At 43.2% G+C, this 26,488-nt stretch overlaps 1 protein-coding gene across 1 annotated transcript in view; it reads left to right on the top strand.

The window, feature by feature from the left end:
• Positions 1–26,488, top strand: part of PAPPA (pappalysin 1) — a 287,178-nt gene that overhangs the window by 137,459 nt on the left and 123,231 nt on the right. Inside the window, exon 10 of the mRNA XM_038745960.1 lies at positions 5,550–5,746. Coding sequence (XP_038601888.1) covers positions 5,550–5,746 — 197 coding nt within the window. The remainder of the gene's footprint in view (positions 1–5,549; positions 5,747–26,488) is intronic.

The raw sequence follows: 26,488 nt of genomic DNA, 5'->3' as shown, positions 1-26,488 counted from the left end.
TTCAATAAAAGCTATTGCTGAGGGTGCTGCTGCCAGTACTACTGTTACTACTACTATAGTCTTTGGGAATCACATCTGCTTTCCACTAGACTGCCAACTCCTTTAGTGCAGGAATCATGTCTACCAACTCTATTGTACTGCATTCTCCCAAGTGCTTAGTACAGAGTTCTGACCACAGTAAGTGTTCAATAAATACCACTGATTGATCGATTTAAACCCAAAGTTATTTCTCTGAAGTTGACCCTCACTGATAGAGTAACGTAAGTACTTCACCAAGATCTACTGATGGCAGAAATACATGCTGCAAGTAAAAGCCAGTAATTAGAAAGTTCTTGTCTAACTCTTCTATTTTCACCTTGCATCCAAGTGTAAGGTGTCTGAAAATCAATCAACCAATCCATCAATCAATTGTATTTATCGAATGCTTAATGTGTAGAGTGCACAGTACTAAACACTTGGGAGAGTACAATATAGCCAAATTGGTAGACACATTCCCTGCCCACAATGAACTTCAGTCTAGAGGGGGATAAAGACATGAATATGAATAAATAAAATATGGATATGCACATGAGCGCTGTGGAGATGAGGGAGGGGTGAATTAAGGGTTTAAAACCAAATGCAGAGGTGACACAAAAGGGAGTGGGAGAAGAGGAAATGAGGGCTTTGTTGGGGAAGGCCTCTTGGAGAAGATGTGCCTTCACCAATGCTTTGAAGGTGGGAGAGTAATTACCTGTTGAATATGAAGAGGGAGGGTGTTCCAGGCCAGAGGCAGGATGTGGGTGAGAGGTCGGGGCGAGATAGACAAGATCAAGGTACAGTGAGTAGGTTGGCATTAGTGGATCCAAGTGTACGCGCTGGACTGTAGTGGGAAATCAGGGAGATAAGGTAGGAGGGGGCAAGGTGATTGAATGAAAAGGGAGACTCTGTCAGTCAAGGTCTTATCAGTCTCTGGCATTTGGAATTGACTTGGGACCAGTGGTAGGGAGAGCCAAGAGAAGGTCATATCCAATTGTTGGGATGTTGTTTCAGGAGGGGGTGCACCTCAGCTCCGCTCAGCAGGATCTTGGCAATCAGCTGGAGAGGCTCCATTTGGTTCAGACTACTTTGTCTCTCTGTTCTTTTCCTCCCTCGAGTTTTACAGACTCCAAGCAGACAGATTTATTGGGGTCTTAAGCATAATCAGGAAGAAATTAGCCTCTGTGAGAATCACACATTGGGCTGACTAACAGCCATTCTAAGCCTGCTTCCTCCTCTTGTGAGAATGAATTAAATCATCTGATTGGAGCAAATCTAAGATTTCTTTTATTCCTACACTTGATCTTATCAGAATTCTCTTACATTTATCACCCTATTACTAGAATGCAATATTTCTTCTGAGTATGGAGAAAAGGGCTGGGGGAGTCTTTTGTGGGGCTGAGAAGGATAAGCAGAATAAAACAGTGGACCGGCAGGCTTTGTTGAGTTAACACGTAGACTGTGAACCTCCTTTAGACTGTAAGCTCCTCCTTGTGACCAGAGAACATGGCTACCAACTCTGTTGTACTGTACTCTCCCAAGTGCTTAGTAGAGTGCTCTGCACACAGAAAGCAAGCATTCAATAAATACTGCTGATTGATTTATTGATGTGGGACAAGACTGTGTCTGATCTGCTTATACTGTAACAATACCAGTGCTTAGTAAAGTACTATGCTTGCACATAGTAAGTACTTAACAAATAGAACAATTTTTATTATTATAATTTCCTAATTTTGTGGGTTTCTTAAACTAGCTCACAAGCTCTCTGTTCTTGTCAGAGACCTGGGATGGTGAGTGAGGCTGGGTGTCTTGACTGAATAGCTGGGGATGAAATAATGATTTTGTTCCCACATTTGGGAGCCCCTCAAAGCAACAGCCTTCTCCCTCCTGCCCCTGTTTCACTCCAGGGAGCTGGTGCCTATTAAGCCAACCATTGGGAAGTTTTTTTTATAATTGGTTCTCTTTTTCCCTCGAGACTGTAAACTCTTTGTGGGCAGGGAATGTGTATACCAACTCTGTTGTATTGCACTCCCCCAAGCACTTAGTACACAGTTAGCACACAATAAGCACCATTAATTGACTGATTGCTTTTCCTTCCAAAGGAAATCTGTTCTGCTAAAAAGTACTGAGCCTGTAATATGAGGCGTTTTCCGAGTCAGAAGCAAAATATATAGGGTCTTTTCCTGACTTTGAATCTTCATTACTTTTCTTCGTCCATGTTCACTTAGGTGTGGCCATTCTTGCTTGTGATTAAAATTATTTGAAGTCCTCACCTGAGTCTCAATGGAGGTTTGATTATGATTTTATAATAATCACTAATGATAGATTCAGTCATTCAGTATTGTTTACCGAGGACTGGTTATGCTGTTGAGAATGGACCATGGACCATAGTTTGGGGATGTGGCTGTCAGTGACACTGGCATACTGTTATCCTAAACTGCACCAGATTTTTTGCTTAATGTAAAAATTGTCCAAGAGTGAAGATCAAAGTTTGAAAGGAGAGTACCCATGTATGAGCAATGAACATGGAAAAGCAACAGAGAGAGAGAAGGGGAAGCCTTGGGAGGGCCCCTGTTTAGTGAAGTTTAGACTTACTCTAAATTGGCCCTCATCCTGGAGAAATATATGCTGGAGAGATTTGTCATTTTTTCTTTGTCAGTCCACACTTTTTCCGTCAAGCATGTTACTGGTCACTGGAGTCTTCAGTTGGAAATAACCCATCATTTGATAATTGAATTATAATGAATTGAATTATTCTGGCTCCTGCAATGGTATTTTACTGTGTAAACTGTTTACAGAAATAAACAAGGGATTTAGAAACTTGGAAAGGCCTCAAAATGCAGTGGCCATTGGATTCACTGACTCCCTCTGCAGATAGTCAAATCCCTAATAGGCTTTGTTCCTACCAGTTTTCTGTCTCTTCCTGACTAGATGTGAAACAGCTGCCTGAAAGTTTAGAAATGGCTCAGGAGTCTCTTCTCATTGACTTCTTTAAGTGAGATACTTATTTCTCACAAAGTGATTGACTTCCAGCAAACTCAGTCTAATCAGGAAAGTGGTCCATTTAGAACACTTCTCGGAGATCCGTGTCAGATCACCAGTGTGATCTGGATGAGACATGGACTCTCTGTGCAGGAGACAATCTCAGTGAGTTGGAGTCAGGCAGCTTTGGCATGTTGCATGGGAGGAGATGCTTAACCTGTTTCACAAAGCTTGGCTCTGTGGAAAAGGGGAAGATTTTGTTCTTCGGGACTATGAGAGACATCATCTATCTGTTATTAATTTGCTTTTGAGACACAAGGATGTGACAGTTATTTTCAATGAAAGGGAAACACTATTGGCAAAAATATCCTACTAATAATTAATGAGATTTACAGTTTGCTTAGCAGATATAGTGCTGTTTAATTTTCAGTGTGGTGTAATCACTTTCATTAATTATTGACTGTTCACAGGGCAAAAATAACTTATCAAAAGAATTTTTAAGAAGAAATTTTGGGTTAGACCCAAATCTGAATGGGGAAACCTAGTGTGTAGGGCCTGGTGACAGTTACTGAGGATTGAGCCAAACCAAAAAAAGTCTTTCCTTACTATCAGTAATTCATATTGAACATCTACTGTATGCTGAATACTGAACTAGGTGCTTCGGAATATAGCCCCTGCCCTCAAGGAGCTTACAATTTAATGGGGGAGACAGGAAAATACAAACTTTTTTTTTTTTTACAAACAGGGAGCAGGGGGAAAATAGACAGATATTGCAGTAGTAACAGGAGTATGAAAAGACAAGTAACTAAATAAGTAAATGATGGATAGAGTAGGTAGATCACAATAATATGTAAATGTTAAGCATGGTGTACATACAAAAATGCTGATTGTCATAGGTGGGATGACATGACCTGGGGTGATGCCATTTAATTGGGGAATGCTTCCTGGAGAAGATGGCTTTTCAGAGGGTTTTGAAGGTGGGGAGGGCTCAGGTCTAATGGATTTAGAGCAGCAGTGAAGAGGTCCATCCCTGAGGAACAGTGTGTTCAAGAGTTGGAGATGGGTGAGTTCAGAGCCAGGCAGAGTTAGAAGGTGACCTTGAGGGGAGCCAAGAGTACAAACTGGAGAACTGTTGAATTGAGCTCATATAAAGGGGGAAAAGTCTGTGAGGAGTCTGGAAGCCAATGGTAAGACGTTTCTGCTTGATGTGTAGGAAAATAAAGTCCCAGCCTTGAGAAATGAGAAGTGTGCTGAACGATGATTCGAGTAACAGAAAGTAGTGTTGATTTAAGAAGGGAGAGTTTGGAAGCAGCTGATAGTGTAGTCCTGTTGAAAGATAATGAGGGGTGGAACCAGGATGATGGTCATTTGGATAGAGGGAAAGGAATGGATCCAGGAACAATTGTGGAGGAATAATGGCATGCTTTAGTGCTAGACCAGCATAAGAGTTAAAAGACATTGAGGATTTGAAGATGATACAAAGTCTGCAAACTTGTAGGTGGTGGTGTTGATATTATATGTGATGGAAAAATTGAGAAGACTGGGTTTAGGAGATAAGATTAGGAGCTTGGTTTTATCAGTAGTGAGTTTAAGGAGAAACAAGCTTCATTTCCCCAGATGCCATCCTGAACATCATCAGCACAAATGCTACTAATGATAAATTAGCTGATATGATAATGGTAAATTTTTTGACATTTTATAATCTTCCAACAGTTTTGTGTTAAGCCCACATGGCCATTGTAATTATTATTATTGATCATTTATTCAACACCACTCTTGTGATAGATGATGAATAAAACCCAGAATTAGATGGAGCCCCAGCCAATGGGCTTGCAGGTATACTTTTAAATTTGTACTTTGAGTTTCATTTTGACAGTTTCCTATTTGTATTTGCTTTTGTTTTGAGATAAAAATCCAAAGATCAGCATGTAGTTCCCATATAATTGAAAGGCACCCTGTCTGAGAAGCAGCATGGCTTAGTGGATAGAGCAAAGGCCTAGGAGCCAGGAGACATGGGTACTAATCCCAGGTTCAACACTTGCCTACTGCATTACCATAGGCAAGTCAATTATCTTCTCTAAGCCTCAGTTTCCCCATCTATAAAATGGAGATTCAATACCTGTTCTCCCTCTTCTTTAGACAGTGAACCCTATGTGGGACTAAAATTGGGTCAGACTCGATTGTCTTGTAATCTGAACATTTTTAGTATAGTACTTGGTATATAGTAAATGATTAACAAATACCACTATTAGGATTATTGTACATTAAATTACCAAGCAAGAGGATACTCTTTATTTAATGAATGCTTACTGCAGTGCTCTGCACACAGTAAGCACTCAATAAATACCATTGATTGATTGGACTGAATTCCTCATATGACTGAGGATATTTGATTCCTCAGCCCTTCTCTCTAGAAAAGGAATACCTCTGCCCCTTATGGGAGGGGCTGTCCTCTGTCAGACACCCATCCCCTGCAGAGTTTGAAGACATATGCATAAGCGGCTAAGACTAACAGACTTCCTTATGCTTATTGCCTCCCCTCCCTTCTGCAGGTGAACCCAGCAGATGCTATTTCCATGATGGTGATGGGGTCTGTGAAGAATTTGAGCAAATGACCAGCATTAAAGACTGTGGTGTCTACACGCCAAAAGGCTTTTTAGACCAGTGGGCATCCAATACTTCGGTTTCTCATCAAAGTGACCAACAATGTCCAGGGTGGGTGGTGATTGGCCAGCCAGCAGCGACACAGGTAAGAAGGATCTTTGTTTTCCCATTCTGATGAACATTCTGGGGCTTCAGTCAATGAAATTGATTGAGCACTTACTGTGTGCACAAGAGTATATCAAGCACTTGGGAGAGTACAATATAACAGAGTTGTTATACACATTCCCTGCACACAACAACCCTAAAGTCTAGAGAGGGCTTATAGTCTGAAACCTTTCCTTAGGGGAACTCACATTGCAGATAGCTGTTGGCACAAATACTGTTTGCTGTGGCTTAATGCCATATTGTAGTTCTTCAAGTGGCACTAGGTGAGGGAGTATTCCATTTTCCCCACCCCTCCCACTCCCAGGACTCCAGCTTCTGTCTCCCCCATCTCTGTTCCATAGTTACAAGACCAGGGAAGCAGCTCCAGCCTCTTTATGATTCGTGGGTGATTTTCCTAATTTTACCCCATTTCTTCTGAAGTCAGGTCAACCCCCCACAAAAGCAGGATTGCATTGCTTCTCAAGCACAGAGCTCTCTTTAGCTCCACTGTTCACTCCCTGCTCTCGTTCTTCCTCCGTCCACCTTTTTTTTTTCCTTCTCTATTCCTTGCCTTCCACCCCAAGTTAGAGGTTGAACTAGTTGGATCACCCCCCAGGGACAAAAAGTCAGAGCAAGAGAAGCAGAGTGCAGCAGCAGCACTGCAAAGCTCTGAGTCTCCCACTCTTTCCCCACTCCTCCCTGTCAAGGTTCCTGTTTGTGGATGAGACCCAGCTGCCAACAGTCTCACACGTGACCACTTCATCCCTCTCAACATCGCCTTCCCCTGCCTCATACTGGGGACTTGATATTGGTGTTTCCCAGTTTCTTGGTTGCCTTTGAAGAAATCTTCTGGTCTAGGAAGCCATTAATATATATTCTTTGTACAATATACAATTAATTATTATTTATAAAACTAAATTCATGGATTTTTTTTCTAGTTAGGGTAAAAATTGGTTATATATAACCCTTTAAGAAGGTTTAACCAATTTTTACCCCAATTCGAAGAAATATCCATAAATTTAGTTTTACTTTTTCAGAACCTAAAGCAGCATGGCTTAGTGGAAAGAGTACTGACCTTGGAATCAGAGGACCTGGGTTCTAATCCCAACTCTGCTACTTGTCTGCTGTGTGACCTTGTGCAAGTCACTAAACTTCTTTGTGCCTCAGTTTACTTCTCTGTAAAATGGAAATTAAATCTTACTCCTTCGTACTTAAACTGTGAGCCACATGCGGGACAGGGTCTGTATCCAACCAGATTGTCTTGTATCTACCTCAACATTTAATACAGTGCTTGGTACATAGCAAGCCCTTAACGAATGCAATAATAATAATTAATGCAATGGAACTGCAGTTGTAAACCTAAGAAAAAAATGCCAAGTTATTGTATTTATTGAGCACTTACTATGTGCAGAACACTGTACTAAGTGCTTGGAAAGTACAAGTTGGCAACATATAGAGATGGTCCCTACCCAACAACGGGTAATCAGGAGAGGGCTCATCCCTGCAGCTTCATTGTCTACTAAGATGCCCAGACCCAGGCCTTACAGCCCAACTCCTTTCTGGGAGGTTCCCTTTGCTCTTCATAAATCAATCAATCATAATTATTAATAGCTTGCTGTGTAGAGCACTGTACTAAGTGCTTGAGAGAGTGAAATACAACAGAACTAGCAGATATATTCCCTGCCCATAATGAGTTTACAGTCTACAGGATGAGCTTACAGTCTACAGGATGATCTTACAGTCTAGAGGACACATTCCTCAGGATGAAGTAAACTGTACTTTAAGGTGCTTTTTGTTTATTTTATAGCTAGGGATATTTGGCAGAAATTTAGAAGACATTTACACTGCCTTTCCCAAGATGTATATACTAGGCAGTGTACTGGAATACACAACAAGGTAACCTAGTCTTTCCTAGATGTTTTTCATATGGCTGCTGTTTCCATTATTGAAACTGGAATTAACTTTCTTTTCCCTTCTGGTCTTTATCTTGTCGATTCCTGTCATTTCTTGAATTCTACATATCATTGTGGACAAGTGATATACTTACAGTCTGTAGACTGTAAACTCCTTGAGGGTAGGGAACTTGTCTTCTAACTCTGTTGTACTGTACTCTCCCTAGTGCTTTGCACCCAGTAAGTAGTGCTCAACAAATACCATTGATGATGATGAATGGAAGAATAACTGTTGGAATCTGAGGTTGGGAATATAGAATGAAAAACAGATTTTAGTGTTTTTTGAAGGTTGGCTCAACAGAATTTGGTGACAGATTAAATATGTGGTTAGAATTAGAGAGGAGTCAAGGATAATGCCATAGTTAGGGGCTTGTAAAACAGAGAGGGTGGTGGTGGTGTCTAAAGTGACAGGAAAGTCAGAGAAAGAACAGGGTTTGGCATGTTTTGGGAATGTTAAGTTTGAGATGTCAGTGGGACATGCTTCATAGAGATGTGCTGAAGGCAGAATGAAATGGGAGAATGTAGAGTATGAAAGAGATATGGGGTGGACATATAGGTATGGGAATCATCTGCATAGAGATGGTAGTTGAAGCCATGGGAGCAAATGAGTTCTCCAAAGGAATGGGTGTAGATGGAAAATAGAAAGGGACCCAGAACTGATGCTAGAGACTCCCACTGTTAGGAGGTGGGAGGCAGGGGAGGAGCCCAAAAAAGAGACTGAGAATGAGTGTCTAGAGAGATAGGAGGTGAAGCCAAGGTTGAATAATGTTTCCAGGAGAAGGGGGTGATTGACAGTGTTGAAGGTAACTGAAAGGTTGCAGAGGATTAGGGTGAAGTAGTGGCTGTTGGATTTGGCAAGAAGGAGATCATTTGTTACCTTTGAGAGGGCACGTTCTGTAGAGTGGCGGCAGAAACCAGATTGGGAGAGAGGAAGTAGAGGTAGCAGGTATAGATAACTCTGTCAAGGTGTTTAGAGAGAAGTGGTAGGAGGGAGATGGGGAGAGAACTGGAGGAAGCCAAGGGGTCAAGGGAGGTTTTTTTTTTTTTGGATAGGGGTTACAGGATCATGTTTGAAAGCAAAGTGGAGGAAAGCCATTGGATAGTGAACAGTTGAAGACAGCAGTCATGGAGGGAAGAAGGGAGTGGGCTAATGCTTTAATAATAATAATAATGATGGCATTTGTTAAGTGCTTACTATGTGCCAAGCACTGTTCTAAGCACTGGGGTAGATACAGAGTAATCAGGTTATCCCACGTGGGGCTCACAGTCTTAATCCCCATTTTATAGATGAGGTAGCTGAGGCACAGAGAAGTTAAGTGACTTGCCCAAAGTCACATAGCAGACAAGTGGAGGAGCTGGGATTAGAACCCATGACATCTGACTCCCAAGCCCATGTTCTTTCCACTAAGACACGCTTCTTCTCCATAAGGTGCAAAGGGATGGGCTAGAAGGTACAGATGGAGGGGGTGGATTTTGAAAGAAAGGAGGAGATCTTTTAAGATACTGCTGGAAGAGATGGGAGAATTGAAGATGGGACAGGAGGACAGAGGGAATGGAGAAGAGCAGGGGAGATTTTAGGGAGATCATCCCTGATAGTTTTAATTTTCTCAATAAAGTATGTGGCCTCCTCTCCATCCGCCCTGCCTTACCTCCTTCCCTTCCCCACAGCACCTGTATATATGTGTATATGTATGTACGTATTTATTACTCTATGTATTTATTTTACTTAGTACATATTTATTCTATTTATTTTATTTTGTCAATATGCTTTGTTTTGTTCTCTGTCTCCCCCTTCTAGACTGTGAGCCAACTGTTGGGTAGGGACCATCTCTATAAGTGCCAACTTGTACTTCCCAAGCACTTAGTACAGTGCTCTGCACACAGTAAGCGCTCAATAAATGCGATTGATTGAATGAATGAATGAATGTGGCTAGGTCCTTAAGGGCAAGAGATGGGGAAGGCAGTGGGGCAAGGGGTTTGAGGAGGGAATTGAGCATCTGAAATGACTGGTGAGGGCAATGGGCCTGGGAATCAATAAGGATGGAGAAATTATGTTTCCAGGCAGAGGAGATGGCAAAGTTAAAGCAGGCAAGAATTAACTTGAGGTGAATGAAGTCATCCTGATACCTGGATTTCAGCCAGCATCACTCTGCAGCTCAGGCATAGGAGTGAAGTGGACTGTGGAGGTGATCCAGAGCTGTGGGTTAGTGATAAGAGATCAACAAAGGGATAGGGGTTAAGTTCAAGAGAGAGGGTGGTGCTGAGGGTGTCAGTTTGGTCCTCAAGGGAAGGTAGTTTAGGTATGGAGACTTAAGTGTGGCATGATGACTTGACAGGGCAGATTTACAGGGAGAGGGTGTAGGGGAAACAAGATAGGTGAGGAAGTTGTGGTAGCATTGAGGGATTTCATAGTTGTTGAGGGTAGGGGTTGTACAGTAACTAGAGATGATGATATGGAGTGTATGTTCAGGTTGGTGAGTGGGTGAAGTTGAGTGGAGCAGGAGGTCATTGGAGTTGAGGGCAGCGGAAGGGTCATCAGGAACATCCATGTGGATATTGAAGTCCCAAGGATCAATGTAGGGATGGAGAAAGAGAGAAGACATGTGAGGTAGGGCCTCACAAGGCATGGAGGTGGGGCCTGAGGGTTGGTAGATGACTGTGACTAGTATCTGGAGTGGGTGATAGAGGTGGAATGGTGAAAAAGCAGCACTGGGGAGTGAGAAGGAAGATGACCATCCCTCCCATTTCTCAATGAGTCTGAGAGAATGGGAGAAGATGAGGCCCCCTCTAGAGAGATCAGCAGGGGAGACAGTGTCATATGAGGAGAGCCAAGTTTCAGGAATTGTGCAGAGAAGCAGTGACTGTTTCAGGAACAGGTCAATGATGATTGGAAGCCTTCCCATAATGGAGCTGGGATTGCACAGACCACACAATGATGCTGAAGCTATAGGGAGAGTTGCAGGGGGAGGTGATGGCTTGGATGGGAATGAGCTGACAGGAGTTGGGGGCGGCGTAGTGGGAGGGATGTTGAAGGGTGACACAGGGACAAGAAAACAGGGATAGGGTCGGGGAGGAGGTAGGGCCCAAGGTGGGGCAGGTGCAGAAGGCTTCCTTGTCGTCTATCTCACTGCCAACCCTTCGCCCACACCCTGCCTCTGGCCTGGAATGCCCTTCCTCCTCAAATAATATTGATAATAATAATAATGGTATTTGTCAAGTATTTACTATGTGCGAGGTACTGTACTAAGCACTGGGGTAGATAAAAGGTAATTAATCCAACAGGCAATTACTCTCCTCCCCTTCAAAGCCTTACTGAAGCCACATCTCCTCCAAGAGGCCTTCCCTAACTAAACCCTTCTTTCCTCTTCTCCCACTCCCTTCTTCATCACTCTGACTTGCTCCCTCTTTTCTTCCCCCTCCCAGCCCCACAGCACTTATGCACATATCTGTAAATGATTTATTTATATTAATGTCTATAAATTTCCTCTAGACTGTAAGGTTGTTGTAGGCAGCGAATGTGTCCATTTATTGTTGTACTCTCCCAAGAGCTTAGTACAGTGCTCTGTATACAACCAGCTCTCAATAAATACGATTGAATGAATGAATGAAGGAAAAAGAGGAGGGGAGGGGTTGGATTGAGGTGGAAGATGGGGAGTGTTGGAAAGGGAGGCCGATTGGAGGGAGGGGATTGAGGGCACAGGGGGAAGTCAGAGAAGTTTAAGGGTTGTAGGTGAGGTTGTCAACAGCAATAATGAACTTAATCCTGTGGTTCCATGATTACACTGCTGAGTTGTATGCAGGTCATTGGGTCCTTGAGAGTGAAGAGGCAAACGTTTTAAGGAGTAAACAGAGGGCTTGGTTGATGTAAAAGCAGGCAACGGTTGATATGTAAAAACGTCACCAGGGTGTCAGGCAGCTACACCTGTTCTGTGTTCTCCACTGTGTATTCAGGCCAGGCTGCGGGGAGAGGGAAAATGAGGAATTTACAGATTTTTAAAAGTGCAGCCCAGGAGCAAATATGCAGCCGTAGAAGTGGTCCATGCCTGCTGTGTGGGATGTCTTTTGGCTCAGCCCATTTCTCCAAGTATTGCTTCTCTTTTTCAATGGGTGGTGTCTGGAGAAGAAGAAGGGAGGCGAGGGCAGGCAGAGGTCTAGAAAAGGGGGAGTTTCTGGATGGTAGTTTGGAGAGGGGAAGTCTTGCCCACGATGGGTGATTGTGTAGCTAAGGACTCGCCCACAGGATCAGACGATGGAACCACATGATAGCTCTGATTGGGCCAGAGGTTGGATGACCTTAGAGCAGTCCCAATAACTCTGGCCTCCAGCAAATTTAACTGTATAATGGGGACAAAATAGCGACAACTGCTTCCTTCTAAACCGAGATAAAGGGAGGATGAGTAAGAGGCATATACAGGAGACAAGAATAGGTTTTGCATTTCAGGGAGGAAAGGAACTACACAAATCCTGAGACTGGCTCCTTAGGGACCTGACTGGTCTCTGGTCTCGCACACTTAGCTCCTCTAATGCTAACCCTCTCCATGTAACTTGATCTTGTCTATCTGTCCACCTAATTCTTGTCTAAATCCTTCCTCTGGCCTGGCACGCCCCCACCCTCTCCACCCGCTATCTGACTCATAATTACTCTCCCCACCTTCAAAGCCTTTTTGAAGGCACATCTCCTCCAAGAGGCCTTCCCTGACTAAGTCCTCATTTCCTCTTCTCCCACTCCCTTCTGTGTCATCCTGACTTACTCCCTTATGCACTTATGTACATATCTGTAATTTATTCATTTATATTCATGCCTGTCTCCCCCTGTAGAATGTAAGTTCGCTGTGGGCAGAGAATATGTCTGCTTATTGTTCTATTGTACTCTCCAAGCACTTAGTACAAGTGCTCTGCACACAGGAAACACTCAATAAATATGACTAAGTGAAGCAGAGTGGAGCATTCCAAGGCATTCCAGCCCCTAACATTTCAGCACAGACCCTTAATATGGAGCCATGCCCACGTGTATGGACTAGAGGAAGTCAGCATGAACTCTGCAGGAGGTAAATGTTTACCTTGGAGATTTGCAAAAGGGAAGGCCAGGAACTGATGATCTGTTCGCGTGTTTAGGAGGAGTCTGGGCGAAAGAGGGAGGATGTCCAGGCACGCTGAGGTCAGCTCCCTCCTCGCTGGCTGGGGTCACTGAACCATTGGCTTTGGACCCCTTTAGAGGAGAAGGCAAGGGGCTTGTGGGATGGCCCACAACTGTGTATACAGTGAGCAGTAGGGATGTTATCAATCCAGAAGCAGTGGCTTAGTTGTACTGCCTGATGTTTGTCTTGGCGACCTGGAGTGTCGACTCGTGAGGGACTCTCTAGACCGTGATTGCATTTCCTCCCAGCAGGGCGGGAGATGATTAAAGTTGTTCTCCCCTCCCCTCTTTTAAACCGTGGCTTGTGTTGGCTGCTGAGATCATGTGTAAACTTCCCGGCCGCCCAACCCAGAAGTTCTCCAACAGCCAACACCAATCAACATGCCTCTGACTGAAGCAGAGTCACCTGCAGTAGAAAGAGTGAAGGAGATCACTGCTTCTGCTCAGGGGCTTTGCAAAGGCTTGGTTCTCCTTCTCCTCCTACACCCCTCTTCTCTCCTTTCAGCCCAAAGGAGGCAAATCAGGGAGGAGAGTTAGGTCCTCTGGATGTTACTCGTCTGCCAATGAGTGGGGAGAATAGTGGCCGTTGAAGCTCACCTAGCAGACTGATGTCATAGCAGAAAGCCCTCCTCTCTGTATCAATCAATCAGTCATATTTATTGACCACTTATGATGTGCAGAGCACTGTTTTAAGTACTTGGGAGAGTACAGTATAACAGAGTTGGTATATTCATTCCCTGCCCACAACAGGTTATAGTCTAGGGGGCTATTAATACCTTGGTTTTCTATAGCACTTTTATTCCCAAAGAGCTTTCACATTAATTAGTTCATTTTAGCCCTCACAACAACCCTATAAGGTAGGGAGAGAAGGCAAATATTATTATCCCCATTTTACATATAAGGATAGTGAGGTACAGAGAAGTTAAATGACTTGCCGACAGTCACAGGGCCCAGTTTCGACTCAAACCCAGGCCCTCCAGTTCCTAGACCAGCGGTCTGTCACTTTGCTGCACTACTTCCCCTGTAGCTCTTGTTGCATCCTTTGTCACTCTGCATCAAACCACTTTGCCTGTCCAACTGTTCCCCAGTTGCCTGCACACTCACTGCCAAACTGGACTAATTCCCTGCACCCAGATGGGACAGTTCTCCTTTCAGCCTTCTCAGAGATGGAATGGAGAGGGAGGTGGGGCAGAAGATGCTCCAGGGGACAGAGATCTTGTTTACCAACTCTACTGTATTGCACTCTCCCAAGTAGTAAGTACAGTGTTCTGCATACAATAAATGTTCAATAAATACCATTGATTGATTGGTAAGAAGGTTCTAGTTGGAGGGAGTCATTAAAACAGGTGCTGTGGAATGTGGGGGTAAGTGACAGGGATCAAAAGAGAAGAATCTTTGAGAGTGTTCATGGGTCTGAATGTGAAAGATTAAATATGTGTCTAAGAGTGCAAGGGAAGGTGTGAGAGTCTCTTTACATGTTTAGATATGTGTTGGCAAGTCCTAAAGTGAGATTTTTCATCTGTCTATATGAGTCAGTCAAGCACTTGGGAGAGTGCAATATAACAGTATAACAGACACATTCCCTGCCCACATTGAGCTGTAAGGAAGTAACTCTGTGTGTTGGGGGTATTTGTGAGATAGTGACTCAGTATGTGTAGGTATGTAACTGTGAGCTTAGTACAGTGCTCTGCACAACGTAAGCGCTCAATAAATACGATTGAATGAATGAATGAAAGATAGAATGTGTGTGTGTGTGTGTGTGTGTGTGTGTGTGTGTGTGTGTGTGTGTATCAGAGTCAGGGTGTGCCTGTGTTAATGCCTGGGAGTGGTCCCTATATATGCGTATCAATGTGTGTGAATGCCAGTATACTAGAAAGTGTGTCTAATATATCAATCAATGTGGCATTTCTTGAGCACTTACTGTGTGCAGAGCACTGTACTAAGTGCTTGGGAGAATAATAATAATCATGGTTTTTATTAAGCACTTACTGTGTTCCAGGCACTGTTCTAAGGGCTGAGGTAGACACAAGGTAATCAGGTTGGGCACAGTCTCTGTCCCATGTGGAGCTCACAGTCTTAATCCCCATTTGACAGATGAGGGAACTGAAGCACCAAGAAGTAAAGTGACTTGCCCAAGGTCACACAGCAAACTAGTGGTGGAGTCAGGATTAGAACCCGTAACCTACTGACTCCCAGGCCGAAGCTCTAACCACTAGGCCATGCTGCTTGGCAGTTACATTCCTTGCATACAACAATCTTATTAGTGTTTTTGTCATGAATGCATGGACCACTCTGTCATTCACATAAAGAATATTCTCACATCTACCTCTCACACATACACACATGTGCACACACTCTCACTCACCAACATTTACATTACTCATACTTTGACCCACCCTCACATAAACGCCAGGGCAAATTCTTGCTGTGAGCTCAGCAGCTGTAGGGGAAAGAAGCCTGGCTTTCCAGGATTAGCAATGGTCAGGGCAGGGGTTGAAGACGAGCAGATGGCTGTGAGGACAAACTTGAGGATAGTGGGGAGCAGACCTCGAGGGAAAACCACTCCCTCCCCATCAGGAAAGGGAACAAACTCCCAAAGTACAGGAACTCCACCTGATCTTCACTGCTGCCAAGAGAAGATGCTGTAGCAATCACTACTCCTGCAAGTAGTATTTGTCATCAGACTTGATGATTAGTGAAGCAACTGAACAATATTGGGAGCACTTGTACAAATGCTTAATAGTAAACCTTCCCAGACTGAGTCTCTTCTTTCCTCTCCCACTCGTCCCCCTCTCCTTCCCCCCATCTTTCCTCCTTCCCTTCCCCACAGCACCTGTATATATGTATATATGTTTGTACATATTTATTACTCTATTTATTTATTTATTTTACTTGTTTCTATCTATTCTATTTATTTTATTTTGTTAGTATGTTTGGTTTTGTTCTCTGTCTCCCCCTTCTAGATTGTGAGCCCATTGTTGGGTAGGGACTGTCTCTATATGTTGCCAGCTTGTACTTCCCAAGCGCTTAGTACAGTGCTCTGCACACAGTAAGCGCTCAATAAATATGATTGATTGATTGATTGATTAAACCAGAATGAGGAGTTTTAAAGACTACCTGGAGTGCCACCTTTCCAAGTAGCATCATGCCTATGCCTAATGAGTATCTTCAGTGGTCCATCAATTAGGAATGCAGAAGGTTTTCTCCTTCTTATTTTCTGCTTGGGAAAATTGTGGGACCAAAAAGCCAAGTGACTTGTCCAAGAGATGTAAAGGGAATCCAGAGCGGAAAGAAAAAAAAAAACCTCTTTCCTCATTCTCAATTCCTGGCTGATTATACCTCCCAAGTGCCTACTGGACAGAGAAGCAGCATGGCCTAGTGGATAGAGCATGGGCCCAGGAATCAGAAGGACCTTGGTTCTAATCCCAGATCTTCCACTTGTCTGTTGTATGACCTAGGGCAAGTCACTTCACTTCTCTTGACTCAGTTACCTCCTCTGTAAAATGGGGATTAAGCCTTTGAGTCCTAAGCGCTTAGTTCAGTGCTCTGCACACAGTAAGAGCTCAATAAATACGGTTGAATGAATGTGGGACAGAGACTGTGTCCAATCTGATTATTTTGTATCTACCCCAGTGCTTAGTACAGCTCCTGGCACATAGTAAGTGATTAATGAATACCATAAGAAGTGCCTAGTTCAGAGCTCTGCACACAATAAGCTTCAAGCATAGGCTTGGAGTCAGAGGTCATGGGTTCTAATCCTGCCTCTGCCACTTACCAGCTCTGTGACTTTGAGCAAGTCACTTGACTTCTCTGTGCCTCATTTACCTCATCTGTAACCTGGGGATTAAGACTGTGAGCCCCAAGTGAGATAACCTGATTACCTTGTATCTACCCCAGCACTTAGAACAGTGCTCGGCACATAGTAAGCACTTAACAAATGCTGCCACTATTATTATTATTATTATTATCATTATCATTAAATATCACTGAATGAATTAACCATTCTCTGGCACACCCTTCACAGAATACCAAGTTAGGGTTGGGAACAAATTTTCTCAAGGGGTACTACCAATGGGTGCCACCACTGGAAGGCACGATTACAGGATGAGCATCAGGCATTTGGTTGCCCTGAGGTGGGGCAAATTTTCCTACCCCTTCTATTCTGTATGATGTCATATGCTTCATTTTGCAGAAGTCCATCTGTGTTCACCGGACTCAAGAGCATTTGTATAGGACAGGCCCTACGTACTCTGGAGTCCATTGCATTCCTCTCCATGATTCCTGCCCTCCCTTAGGCATTGCCTAGCCACTTGGGTCTGTACCCACTAAGCACCACTCCCAGTCCCATAGCATATATGCTTATACTCTGCCCTTTCCCTATCTGGAATTTTTTTTAATGTCCGTCTTTCCCACTAAACTGTAGGCTCCTTGAGGGCAGAGAATATGTCTATCATCTCTGTTGTATTGTACTCTCCCAAGCAGTTAGTCCAGAGTGATAACACAGGCATTTGCCTCTGTGGGGAGAGGGAGGTTGGACATTTTCCCTCCTTTGTGACCACCCTCCCCTGATGGTGGGCCCTGAGGTGGCTGCCTCATCTGCTTCTCATCTGAAGCCAGCCTGGTACCCGGAATTATGGACTCCTTAGATAGCTTGGAAGAGAGGCAAAGGGAAACAGGGTCAGACCACTTCTGCCCATGAGACTCAGCAAATTTCCAGACAATGGGCAGAGCTGACAGAAAAGATACCCGACAATTATATAAAAGAAACAGATTGTCTTTCTCTTTCCTCACTCCAGCAAACTCTACAGGGGTTTATCTAAGTGGCTTGGCCGTGGATTAGTAATACTGACACTTCTGGATGAGAAGCGCATTGGCACAACACTGTAAAAGATGGTTTCCAGTCCATTTGCCATTTACCTCAAAAGATTCCCAAATTTGGTTAGGTTCTTTCAATGTTTGGACACTCAGTTAAATGTTATCTGAACTGTCAGAACCTCTTGGAGCTGGAAATCAGGCTGAAAATCCTAAAATAATCGACATTCTTGGGATGGCCTGCCTCTGCCCATTCTCATTTCAACTGGGTCCAAGCATGGCAGATGCGGGCCAAAAATGGATAACAAATAAGGGTTATCCTTTTTTCTTTCCTGGAACCTCAAAAAAAGTTTGAATCAAATTTTAGCTATCTATTGCTTTCCCTGTTGTGTTGCCATATTTTGCATTTCTCTAATGCTTTAATTGGTAGTTGCCAAAAAAAGTTGCAAGCATTCATTCTCAGAGTGCTCTTCTGTACTCAGAAGCAATTATGCCTTTCTCCTAGTTGGGAAATTGAGGTTAAGAAGCAGAAGTGACTGCCGTCTTGTCATCCAGGGATTTGCTTACAGAACTAGGTAGGAATAGAATCATTCAGTCAGTCAATCAATTAGTGATATTTACTGAGTGCATACCTCCTGCAAAGCACTGTAGTTCAATATAGCTGGTAGACATGATCCCTACCCACAAACACATACAGGCTAGTGGAGGAGACAGAGTGTAAGCCAAACTACAATTTCTCTGCAGTCTTGCATTTCCTCCTGACTTTAGTACATCCCTACTTGAACATCCCCCGACACCTCAAATTTAACATGTCCAAAACAGAACTCCTTATCTTTCCACCCAAACTCCATCCTCCCCGTAACTTTACGATCATTGTAGGAAAGCACTACCATCCTCCCTGCCTCAAAAACCCGTAACCTGGGCATTTTCTTTCTCATTCAACGTGTTGCCAAATCCTGTTGGTTCAACCTTCACATCACTAAAACCTGCCCTATCCTCTCCATCCAATTATCTAATTATAATAATGTTGGCATTTGTTAAGCGCTTACTATGTGCAAAGCACTGTTTTAAGCGCTGGGAAGGTTACAAGGTGATCAGGTTGTCCCATGGGGGGCTCACAGTCTTCATCCCCATTTTCCAGATAATAATAATAATAATGTTGGTATTTGTTAAGTGCTAACTATGTGCAAAGAACTGTTCTAAGCACTGGGGAGGTTACAAGGTGATCAGGTTGTCCCACGGGGGGCTCACAGTTTTAATCCCCATTTTCCAGATGAGGGAACTGAGGCCCAGAGAAGTGAAGTGACTTGCCCAAAGTCACCCAGCTGACAGTTGGTGGAGCCGGGGTTTGAACCCATGAACTCTGATTCCAAAGCCCGGGCTCTTTCCAGTGACCCACACTGCTTCTCTAAATAGCCCCCTTCTAGTCTGTGAGCCTGTTGTCATTCATTCATTCAATCATATTTACTGAGTGCTTACTATGTGCGGAGCACTGTACTAAGCACCTGGGAAGTCTAATTCTGTCTTGATTATTGCATCAACCTCCTTGCTGACCTCCCTGCCTCCTCTCTCCACTCCAGTCCATATTTTCCTCAGCTGCGCAGAACAATTTTCTACAAAAACATTCAGTCCATGTCTCCATACTCCTCAAGAACCTCCAGTCGTTGCCCATCCACCTCTTCATCAAACAGAAACTCATTACCATTGGCTCTAAAGTACTCAGTCATCTTGCCACCTTTGACTTTACGAACCCACACACTTCACTCCTCTAGCACCAGCCTACCCACTGTGGCTCTAGCTCATATTTCTCACTTTCAACCTCTCATTCCCATCCTGCCTCTGGCATGGAATGCCTTCCCTTTTCATACCCTTTTACCTCATTTTCAAAGCCTTACTGAAGGCACATCTCCAGGAGGCCTTCTCCTGGTAGGCCCTCATTTCCTTTTCTCCCACTCCCTTCTGCATCACCCTTGCATTTGGATTTGCATCCTTTATTCACCTCTCCCTCAGTCCTACAGCGCTTTTGTATGTATTCATACTTCATTTACTTACATTAATGTCTGTCCCCCTCTAGACTATAAGCTCATTGTGGGCAGGGACTGTGTCTACCAACTCTGTTATACTGTACTCTCCCAAGTGATTAATATAGTGCTCTGCAAACTGTACTGTTAAGTGCTCAATAAATACAATTGATTGAGTTAGTAAAAACAACAGAATATAGGGATATATACATAAGTGTCCTGGGTGTGGGGTATCAAAGTGCTTAAGAGGGATGGATACAAGGGTAAAGTTAATGAAAAAGAGATATAGAATAGTTTGGGGAGATGAGGGGTTAGTCAGAGAAAACATCCTAGAGGAATCCAGGAGAAATCCAGGTTCAACTGCTGAATTGTGGTCACAATCTCTCCTCTCCACAGAGGGGTCCTTGCTCTAAAAAGTAAGAGACTCTCTCCAGTAAGTGAAAGTCAATGAAGGAGACTGAAATTCTGTTCTCTGTTGAATAAATGGGGTTATGTTCCATTTAACAGTGGCTCCGACCCAAGCTGTTGTGTTGGGTAATATGGAACACGTCACCACTAAATGGCTGAGGGAAGCAGAGAAAGGAAATACTTTGGCCAGGGATGTGCTCTTCATTGTGTCTGGAAAAAGCTGGACTCAGTGTATCTAAGAAATCCACAGTCCCAAAGGAAGTTGATTAGGATATGGGATTCCTACAGTCGAGCATGTCTTAGTTTCTCTGTCATCTCAGTGCTGCCTGAAAACTAACTTGTTCCCTCTGTTTCTAAGGTCTATTCTTCACTAAGGCAACCTTGGAAATAATCTTTGCATCAACCAGGGTCACATTCACATATGCTATCTCTCCCCCATATAGCCAACTCCCACCTCTCTAACTACTTTTTCTCTTACTGGTCTAAATGAACAAATGGATGGAGACAATAATCAATCAGTCAATTGCATTTATTGAGCACTTACTGTGTGCAAAGCATTGTACTAAGCACTTTTTTATGGTATTTGCTAAGCACTTACTATGTTCCAGGCACTGTACTATACGCTGGGGTAGATACAAGCTAATTAGGTTAGACAAAGTCTTTGTCCCACATGGGGCTCACAGTCTAAATTTCCATTTTACAGATGAAGTAACTGTGTCAAGAGAAGTTAAGTGACTTACCAAAGGTCACACAGCAGACTAGTGGTGGAGCTGGGATTAGAATCCAGGTCCTTCTTACCCTCAGGCCCGTGCTCTATCCATTAAGCCATGCTGTTTCTCAAGCACTTGGGACAGTACAACACAGCAGAATTGGTAGACACCTTGAGTTTAAAGTCTAGAAGGGGAGACAGACATCAATATAAATAAATCATGGGTATAATTTATGGAGACATTCCACTTGAACCCCAATTCCCAGGAAGCTATTTTTAAAAAATCAGAAACAGGGGAGAAGGGCAATTTATTTCCAAATAATATTTGTTTTTATTTCAAAGCTATTTAAAGTAATTTATTACATTTATTTTAAATCCAGTAGTCTGCTTTCCTGATTTCTTTTAAATTTAATCTGATTTCTTTTAGGCCTCAACTAACTAGTCAAGTGCATAGTTGTAAGAATGCCCTAAGGCAAGGTCTATTGGCAATGACGTTTTGCCCAAGAATTATGACTTTTAAGGAAGTTAGAGCTGTTGCCATCACACGAAATAAATTTTTGCCCATAGTTTGGGAAGTTTCAACCAGAGTAATGGTGCAAAGATCTTGAAATGCTGGGTTTCTTTCTTCCTAAAACTTCAAAGCATTTTCATACCAGCTAGCTCATTTTACCCTCACCCAAACCCTACAAGGCCAGGAGGGAGGAGTCGACCTACTTACACAGGGCATGCAGAGGCACACAAGACCCTATGTGGCTTGCCCTGGATTACCTGTTGGTAGCAGAGCCAGCACAAGAATCTAGGTCTCAATGGGTGAAAAACCTTTTTAAGTGGTGACTCAGGATTGACTCCTTGGATTACTGAAGGCCTCACATAGAGGTCTGAACTCACACCCTAAAAGTCATCTAATTTAGGATGCATAAAGCAGCAGACTTGGGTTCTTATCCCTTCTAGACTGTGAGCCCACTGTTGGGTAGGGACATTCTCTATATGTTGCCAATTTGTACTTCTCAAGCGCTTAGTACAGTGCTCTGCACACAGTAAGTGCTCAATAAATACGATTGAATGAATGAATGAATCCCATCACTTGTCCGCTGTGTTACTTTGGGTAAATCACTTCACTTCCTGTGCCTCAGTTACCTCGTCTGTAAAATGGAGATTAAGACTGCGAGCCCTATGTGGGACAAGGACTGTGTCCAACCTGATTAGCTTGGATCTAATCCAGTGTTTAGTACAGTGCCTGGTACATAGTAAGCGTTTAACAAATTTCATTAAAAAAGCCTTGACAACATCCCTTGGAAGCTTACCAACAGATACACCAGGTGACTAGCTTCTACTCTAATCTCTTTTGTGTAACTTTGGGACTTCATTTGGTTTTAATATACTCATATTGGATGCTTTTGATGCCTACTTTTAGTTCTCAAAGCACCACAGGATGAAGTTTGTAGTAAAACCATCAAACTACGATCATTCCTGGAGTAGTGAGAACCAACAGTATTACGGTGAAAACAAATGATGTTGTGTGGGTTTCATCTTGAGAAGCACATTACACATTTCATTATCATGATAAAAATAATTGTAGCATTTGTTAATTGCTTTCAATGTGCCAAGCACTATACTAAGCACCATAGTAGATACAAGATAATCAAGTCCTTCTTGGGGCTCAAGAAGGAGAGAGAGCAGGTATTGAATCCCCATTTTGCAGATGAGGGAGCTGAGACTCAGAAAAGTTAGTTGATTTGCCCAAGGTCACACATAAGACAAGTGGTGTCTAATATCTAAGCCGATATTAGAACCCAGGTCCTCCGACTCCCAGGCCATGCTGTTTCCACTAAGCCATGCTACTTCGCAATGAAAGTTTTATAAGGTGGGAAATGATGGTGGCAGACTATCCTGCAATTTTCTCATTTAGAAAAGTTCTTCCTCCCTATTCATTTCTTTTATTATCTATTTGGTTATCTCATCAGTAGCCCCACCAACGGTTTCTGGCTGATGCTGTGCTAAGGGAAGCAAAAAGTAAAACACAATGAAATGTCAGAGGAGATTCCAAACAGTTTTACCAGACACTCTGGGGTTTGTTTTTGCTCCGTGGTTTTAGAATAATTTTTCTAAAGCATGTGTGCAAGTCATCTGAGGGAACAGAACAGAAAGTACCAGGAGCTAGTACACCGTGCTCCTTTTGTGTACAGCACAGAGAATGCCCAACAGTAACACAGAAGAGATACAGACTGTTGCAGGACCTGTCTACCATTCCCAAAGAGGTTCTTTCTCTCTCTGTCCTATCAGAAGACCCTCCTCAAGAACTAGGGAATGTTGCTCTCTGGGTTGCTGGTCTTCTCTCAGTCTGAGAAGAGGCCTTCTACATCACTGAATTGGGGGCTAGAATTTTCAGGTGCAAAAGAAGATGACCCCTTTCAAACTGGGGAGATTTCTTGTAGCAAATCTTCAGAAAGCCAGAACCCAAGGGTAGAGAAAACATGGCCAAGCCATTCAAGAAAGTCTCTAGCACCCAATCCTACTCTCACCTAGCACAGACCAACTTGTAATGGCAAGGGTTTCAGTGAGCTTTTCTCTATTCATAATTGATTAAAAGCCTCGATGGCATTATTCAATGAATCAATAGAAAATGTGGTAATTACATTTTAGTAGCAGAGATCAGATCAAAAAAATTGTCTGATCTCCTGTCATTCCGAAAGAAAGGAGAGAGAAGAGGGAGACTGTAAGCTCACTGTGGGCAAGGAACATGTCTACTAACTTTGTACTCTCCCAAATGCTTAGTACACTTCTCAATAAATACTACTGATTGTTTCACTGAGAGAAAGAAAGAAAAGTTGACAGACAGGGAGCAAGCATGAAACTCGGAGACCAGACTGAGGAGCAATGAGGCCTACTCTGAATTGAAACAGCCCAGTTTGGAGCTGAAATCTGAGTCCAAGGCAGGTCCCATAATCAGTGCCTGACAGGCACAATTTTCCAGGCTGGTTAATTGGTTTTTGCCTCATTTGGGGAGCAGAAATAATCTATTTCAGTCAATCAGTAAATCCCATCTTTCGTACCAGAGGGAACTTCAGCAATTTCCCTTTTACCTTCACTTTACCATGTCCCCTTCTTACCTCTTCTCAGGATGCCCTTTACAGCAGTCCAAGAAAGATACCCTCCAGCACTGTCATTCAATTAAGTTCCATCAAAAAAATGAAAACAAAAAAAGATGATGTGGGGCAGTGGCATTGATCCAGAGTGAACTTTACTGTGTAATTTGGTTTCATGTTCTGTTCAAGAAAACATGTAAAAAATGTAAACAAGGCTCTCTAAAACTGTAATGGAGTTACCATACCATAGATACACACATATGCAGGATATGATGCTTCAGCAGAGCTGAATTCCATCCTCAAACCACACATGCATTGCTTTAAGTCTGAAAGTAAACTTTCTCATGCCAACACTGAAGAAATGGTCTGTGGGGTTTGAATTTTGTTCAGTGAGCGTGCACACATGCATGTGTGTGTGAGAGAGAGAGAGTGAGATGCTTAATTTCTCCCTTTTCAAATACCATGGATTTGCTATTTGTAGGCAAAGACAATCTTTCTCCCCAATGTGTACTGCAAAACTTTGTTTTGTCAACTGAACCAAAGCCCTTATAAGGTTCAGACATTTTTATTTTAATGGTATTTGTTAAGTACTTACTATGTCCCAGGCACCTTACTAAGCGCTGGGGTAGATACAAGCTAATCAGTTTGAACACAGTCCCTGCCCCACATGGGGCTCACAGTCTTAATCCCCACTTTACAGATGAGGTAAATGCACCAGAGAGAAGTGAAGGAATTTACCCAAGGTCACACAACAGACAAGTGGCAGAACCAGGAGTAGAGAAAAGCTGGTTAGTTCCTTAGCTACTTAGCTAAGAAACTCCTTAGGCAATGAGGAGCCCCTTCAGCCCTGCATGACAACTTTTCCTGAGAAATCCCAGCCCAACAAGTGCTTTCCCACCTCTCCCTGGAAGTCCTGGGAGGAGGCAACCAATGGTTAGGTTTAATCAACCCAAATTGTTCTGCCATTGGGTAATGGGGCTGGGTTCCTCCAAACACCTGCAGCAAAACCCTACTTGGCTGCAGATGTGAGCCCTTGCATGCCAGAGGAAGCCAAGGCTTGCAGCAGGAGAGGAATCTTATTAGATCATTCAAGTTGTTTAGAGGAATTCCTTTATTGGATAGTAGATTTGTTAGTCAGCAGTTCTACAATGACAGCTGGAATAGTCTTAGGAAATGCGTATGAGCTTTCAAATCTACACACCACAATCTGCATCTCAAGAATCAAAGGAAGTCAGCCAAGAGAAGTCTCTCTTTGTTCTTTACACTCATTCAGATAGTTCAAATGGTACATTCCCAAATCCTCTGGCTCTTCAAATATAAGCTGCCCATCCCCTTTGCCCCACTTATCATTTATATAAACTGAGGTGTTAATAATAATAATACTTATAGTATTTGTTAAACACTTACTATGTGCCAATTACTGTAATAATAATAAATAATAATAATAGTATTTTTTAAGCACTTACTATGTGCCAAGCACTGTTCTAAGCACTGGCGGGGGCGGGGAGCGGGGATACAAGGTAATCAGGTTGCCCCATGTGGGGCTCACAGTCTTAATCCCCATTTTACAGATGAGGTAACTGAGGCACAGAGAAGTGAAGTGACTCGTCCAAAGTCACACAGCTGACAAGTGGCAGAGCAGGGATTAGAACCCATGACCTTTGACTCCCAAGCCCGTGTTCTTTCCATTGAGCCATGCTGCTGCGGTACTAAAGTCTGGTTGTGGGGGCGGGGGAGGAGGAATATAAGAAAATTGGATTGGACATAGTCCCTGCACTGCATGGGGCTCACACTTTTAATCCCCACTTTATAAATATGGTAACTGAGGCACAGAGAAGTGAAGTGACTTGCCCAAGGTCACAAAGCAGACAAGTGGCAGAGCAGGATTAGAACCTATGACCTTCTGACTCCCAGGATCATGCTCTATTCACTACGCCATGCTGGGGGTTCCTTCTCTGTGTATCTCCTCTCTAGAGGTCTAAAGCCTGGAGCCTGGTATTAAATCTCCAAAACTAAAGTGTGAATTGTTCATTTGCCTTCAATCCTCACCACGGAAGGGAGAGTCAGTGGATCTTCTGTGCAAAAAGCCAGATGTTATAGAAAAAAATTTTTTATGGTATTTGTTAAGCACGTACTATGTGCCAAGCACTGTTCTAAGCACTGAAGTAGATACAAGGTGATTAGGTTGTCCCATGTGGGGCTCACATTCTCAATCCCCATTTTACAGATGAGGTAACTGAGGCCCAGAGAAGCTAAGTGACTTGCCCAAGGTCACACAGCAGACAAGTAGTGGAGGTGGGATTAGAACTCACGACCTCTGACTCCCAAGCCTGTGCTCTTGCCACTAAGGAAAAGCTGAGGGAGATGTGAACCCAGTTCCTGGTATATATAATGATAACTGGCATTTATTAAGCACTTACAGTACCAAATACTGTACTAAGCTCTGGGTAATCAGATACAAGGTTAACAGGTCCCACGTGGGGCTCACACTCCCATTAGGAGGGAGAACAAGTATTGAATCCCCATTTTGCAGATGAGGAAACTGCGGCATAGAGAAGTAAAGTGACTTGTCCAAGGTCACACAGTAGAGCTGAAATTAGAACCCAATTCCTCTGACA

The sequence above is a fragment of the Tachyglossus aculeatus genome, chromosome 4 (genome assembly GCF_015852505.1).
Source record: "Tachyglossus aculeatus isolate mTacAcu1 chromosome 4, mTacAcu1.pri, whole genome shotgun sequence".
NCBI lineage: Eukaryota > Metazoa > Chordata > Mammalia > Monotremata > Tachyglossidae > Tachyglossus > Tachyglossus aculeatus.
This window is presented reverse-complemented; position numbering and strand designations above follow the sequence as displayed.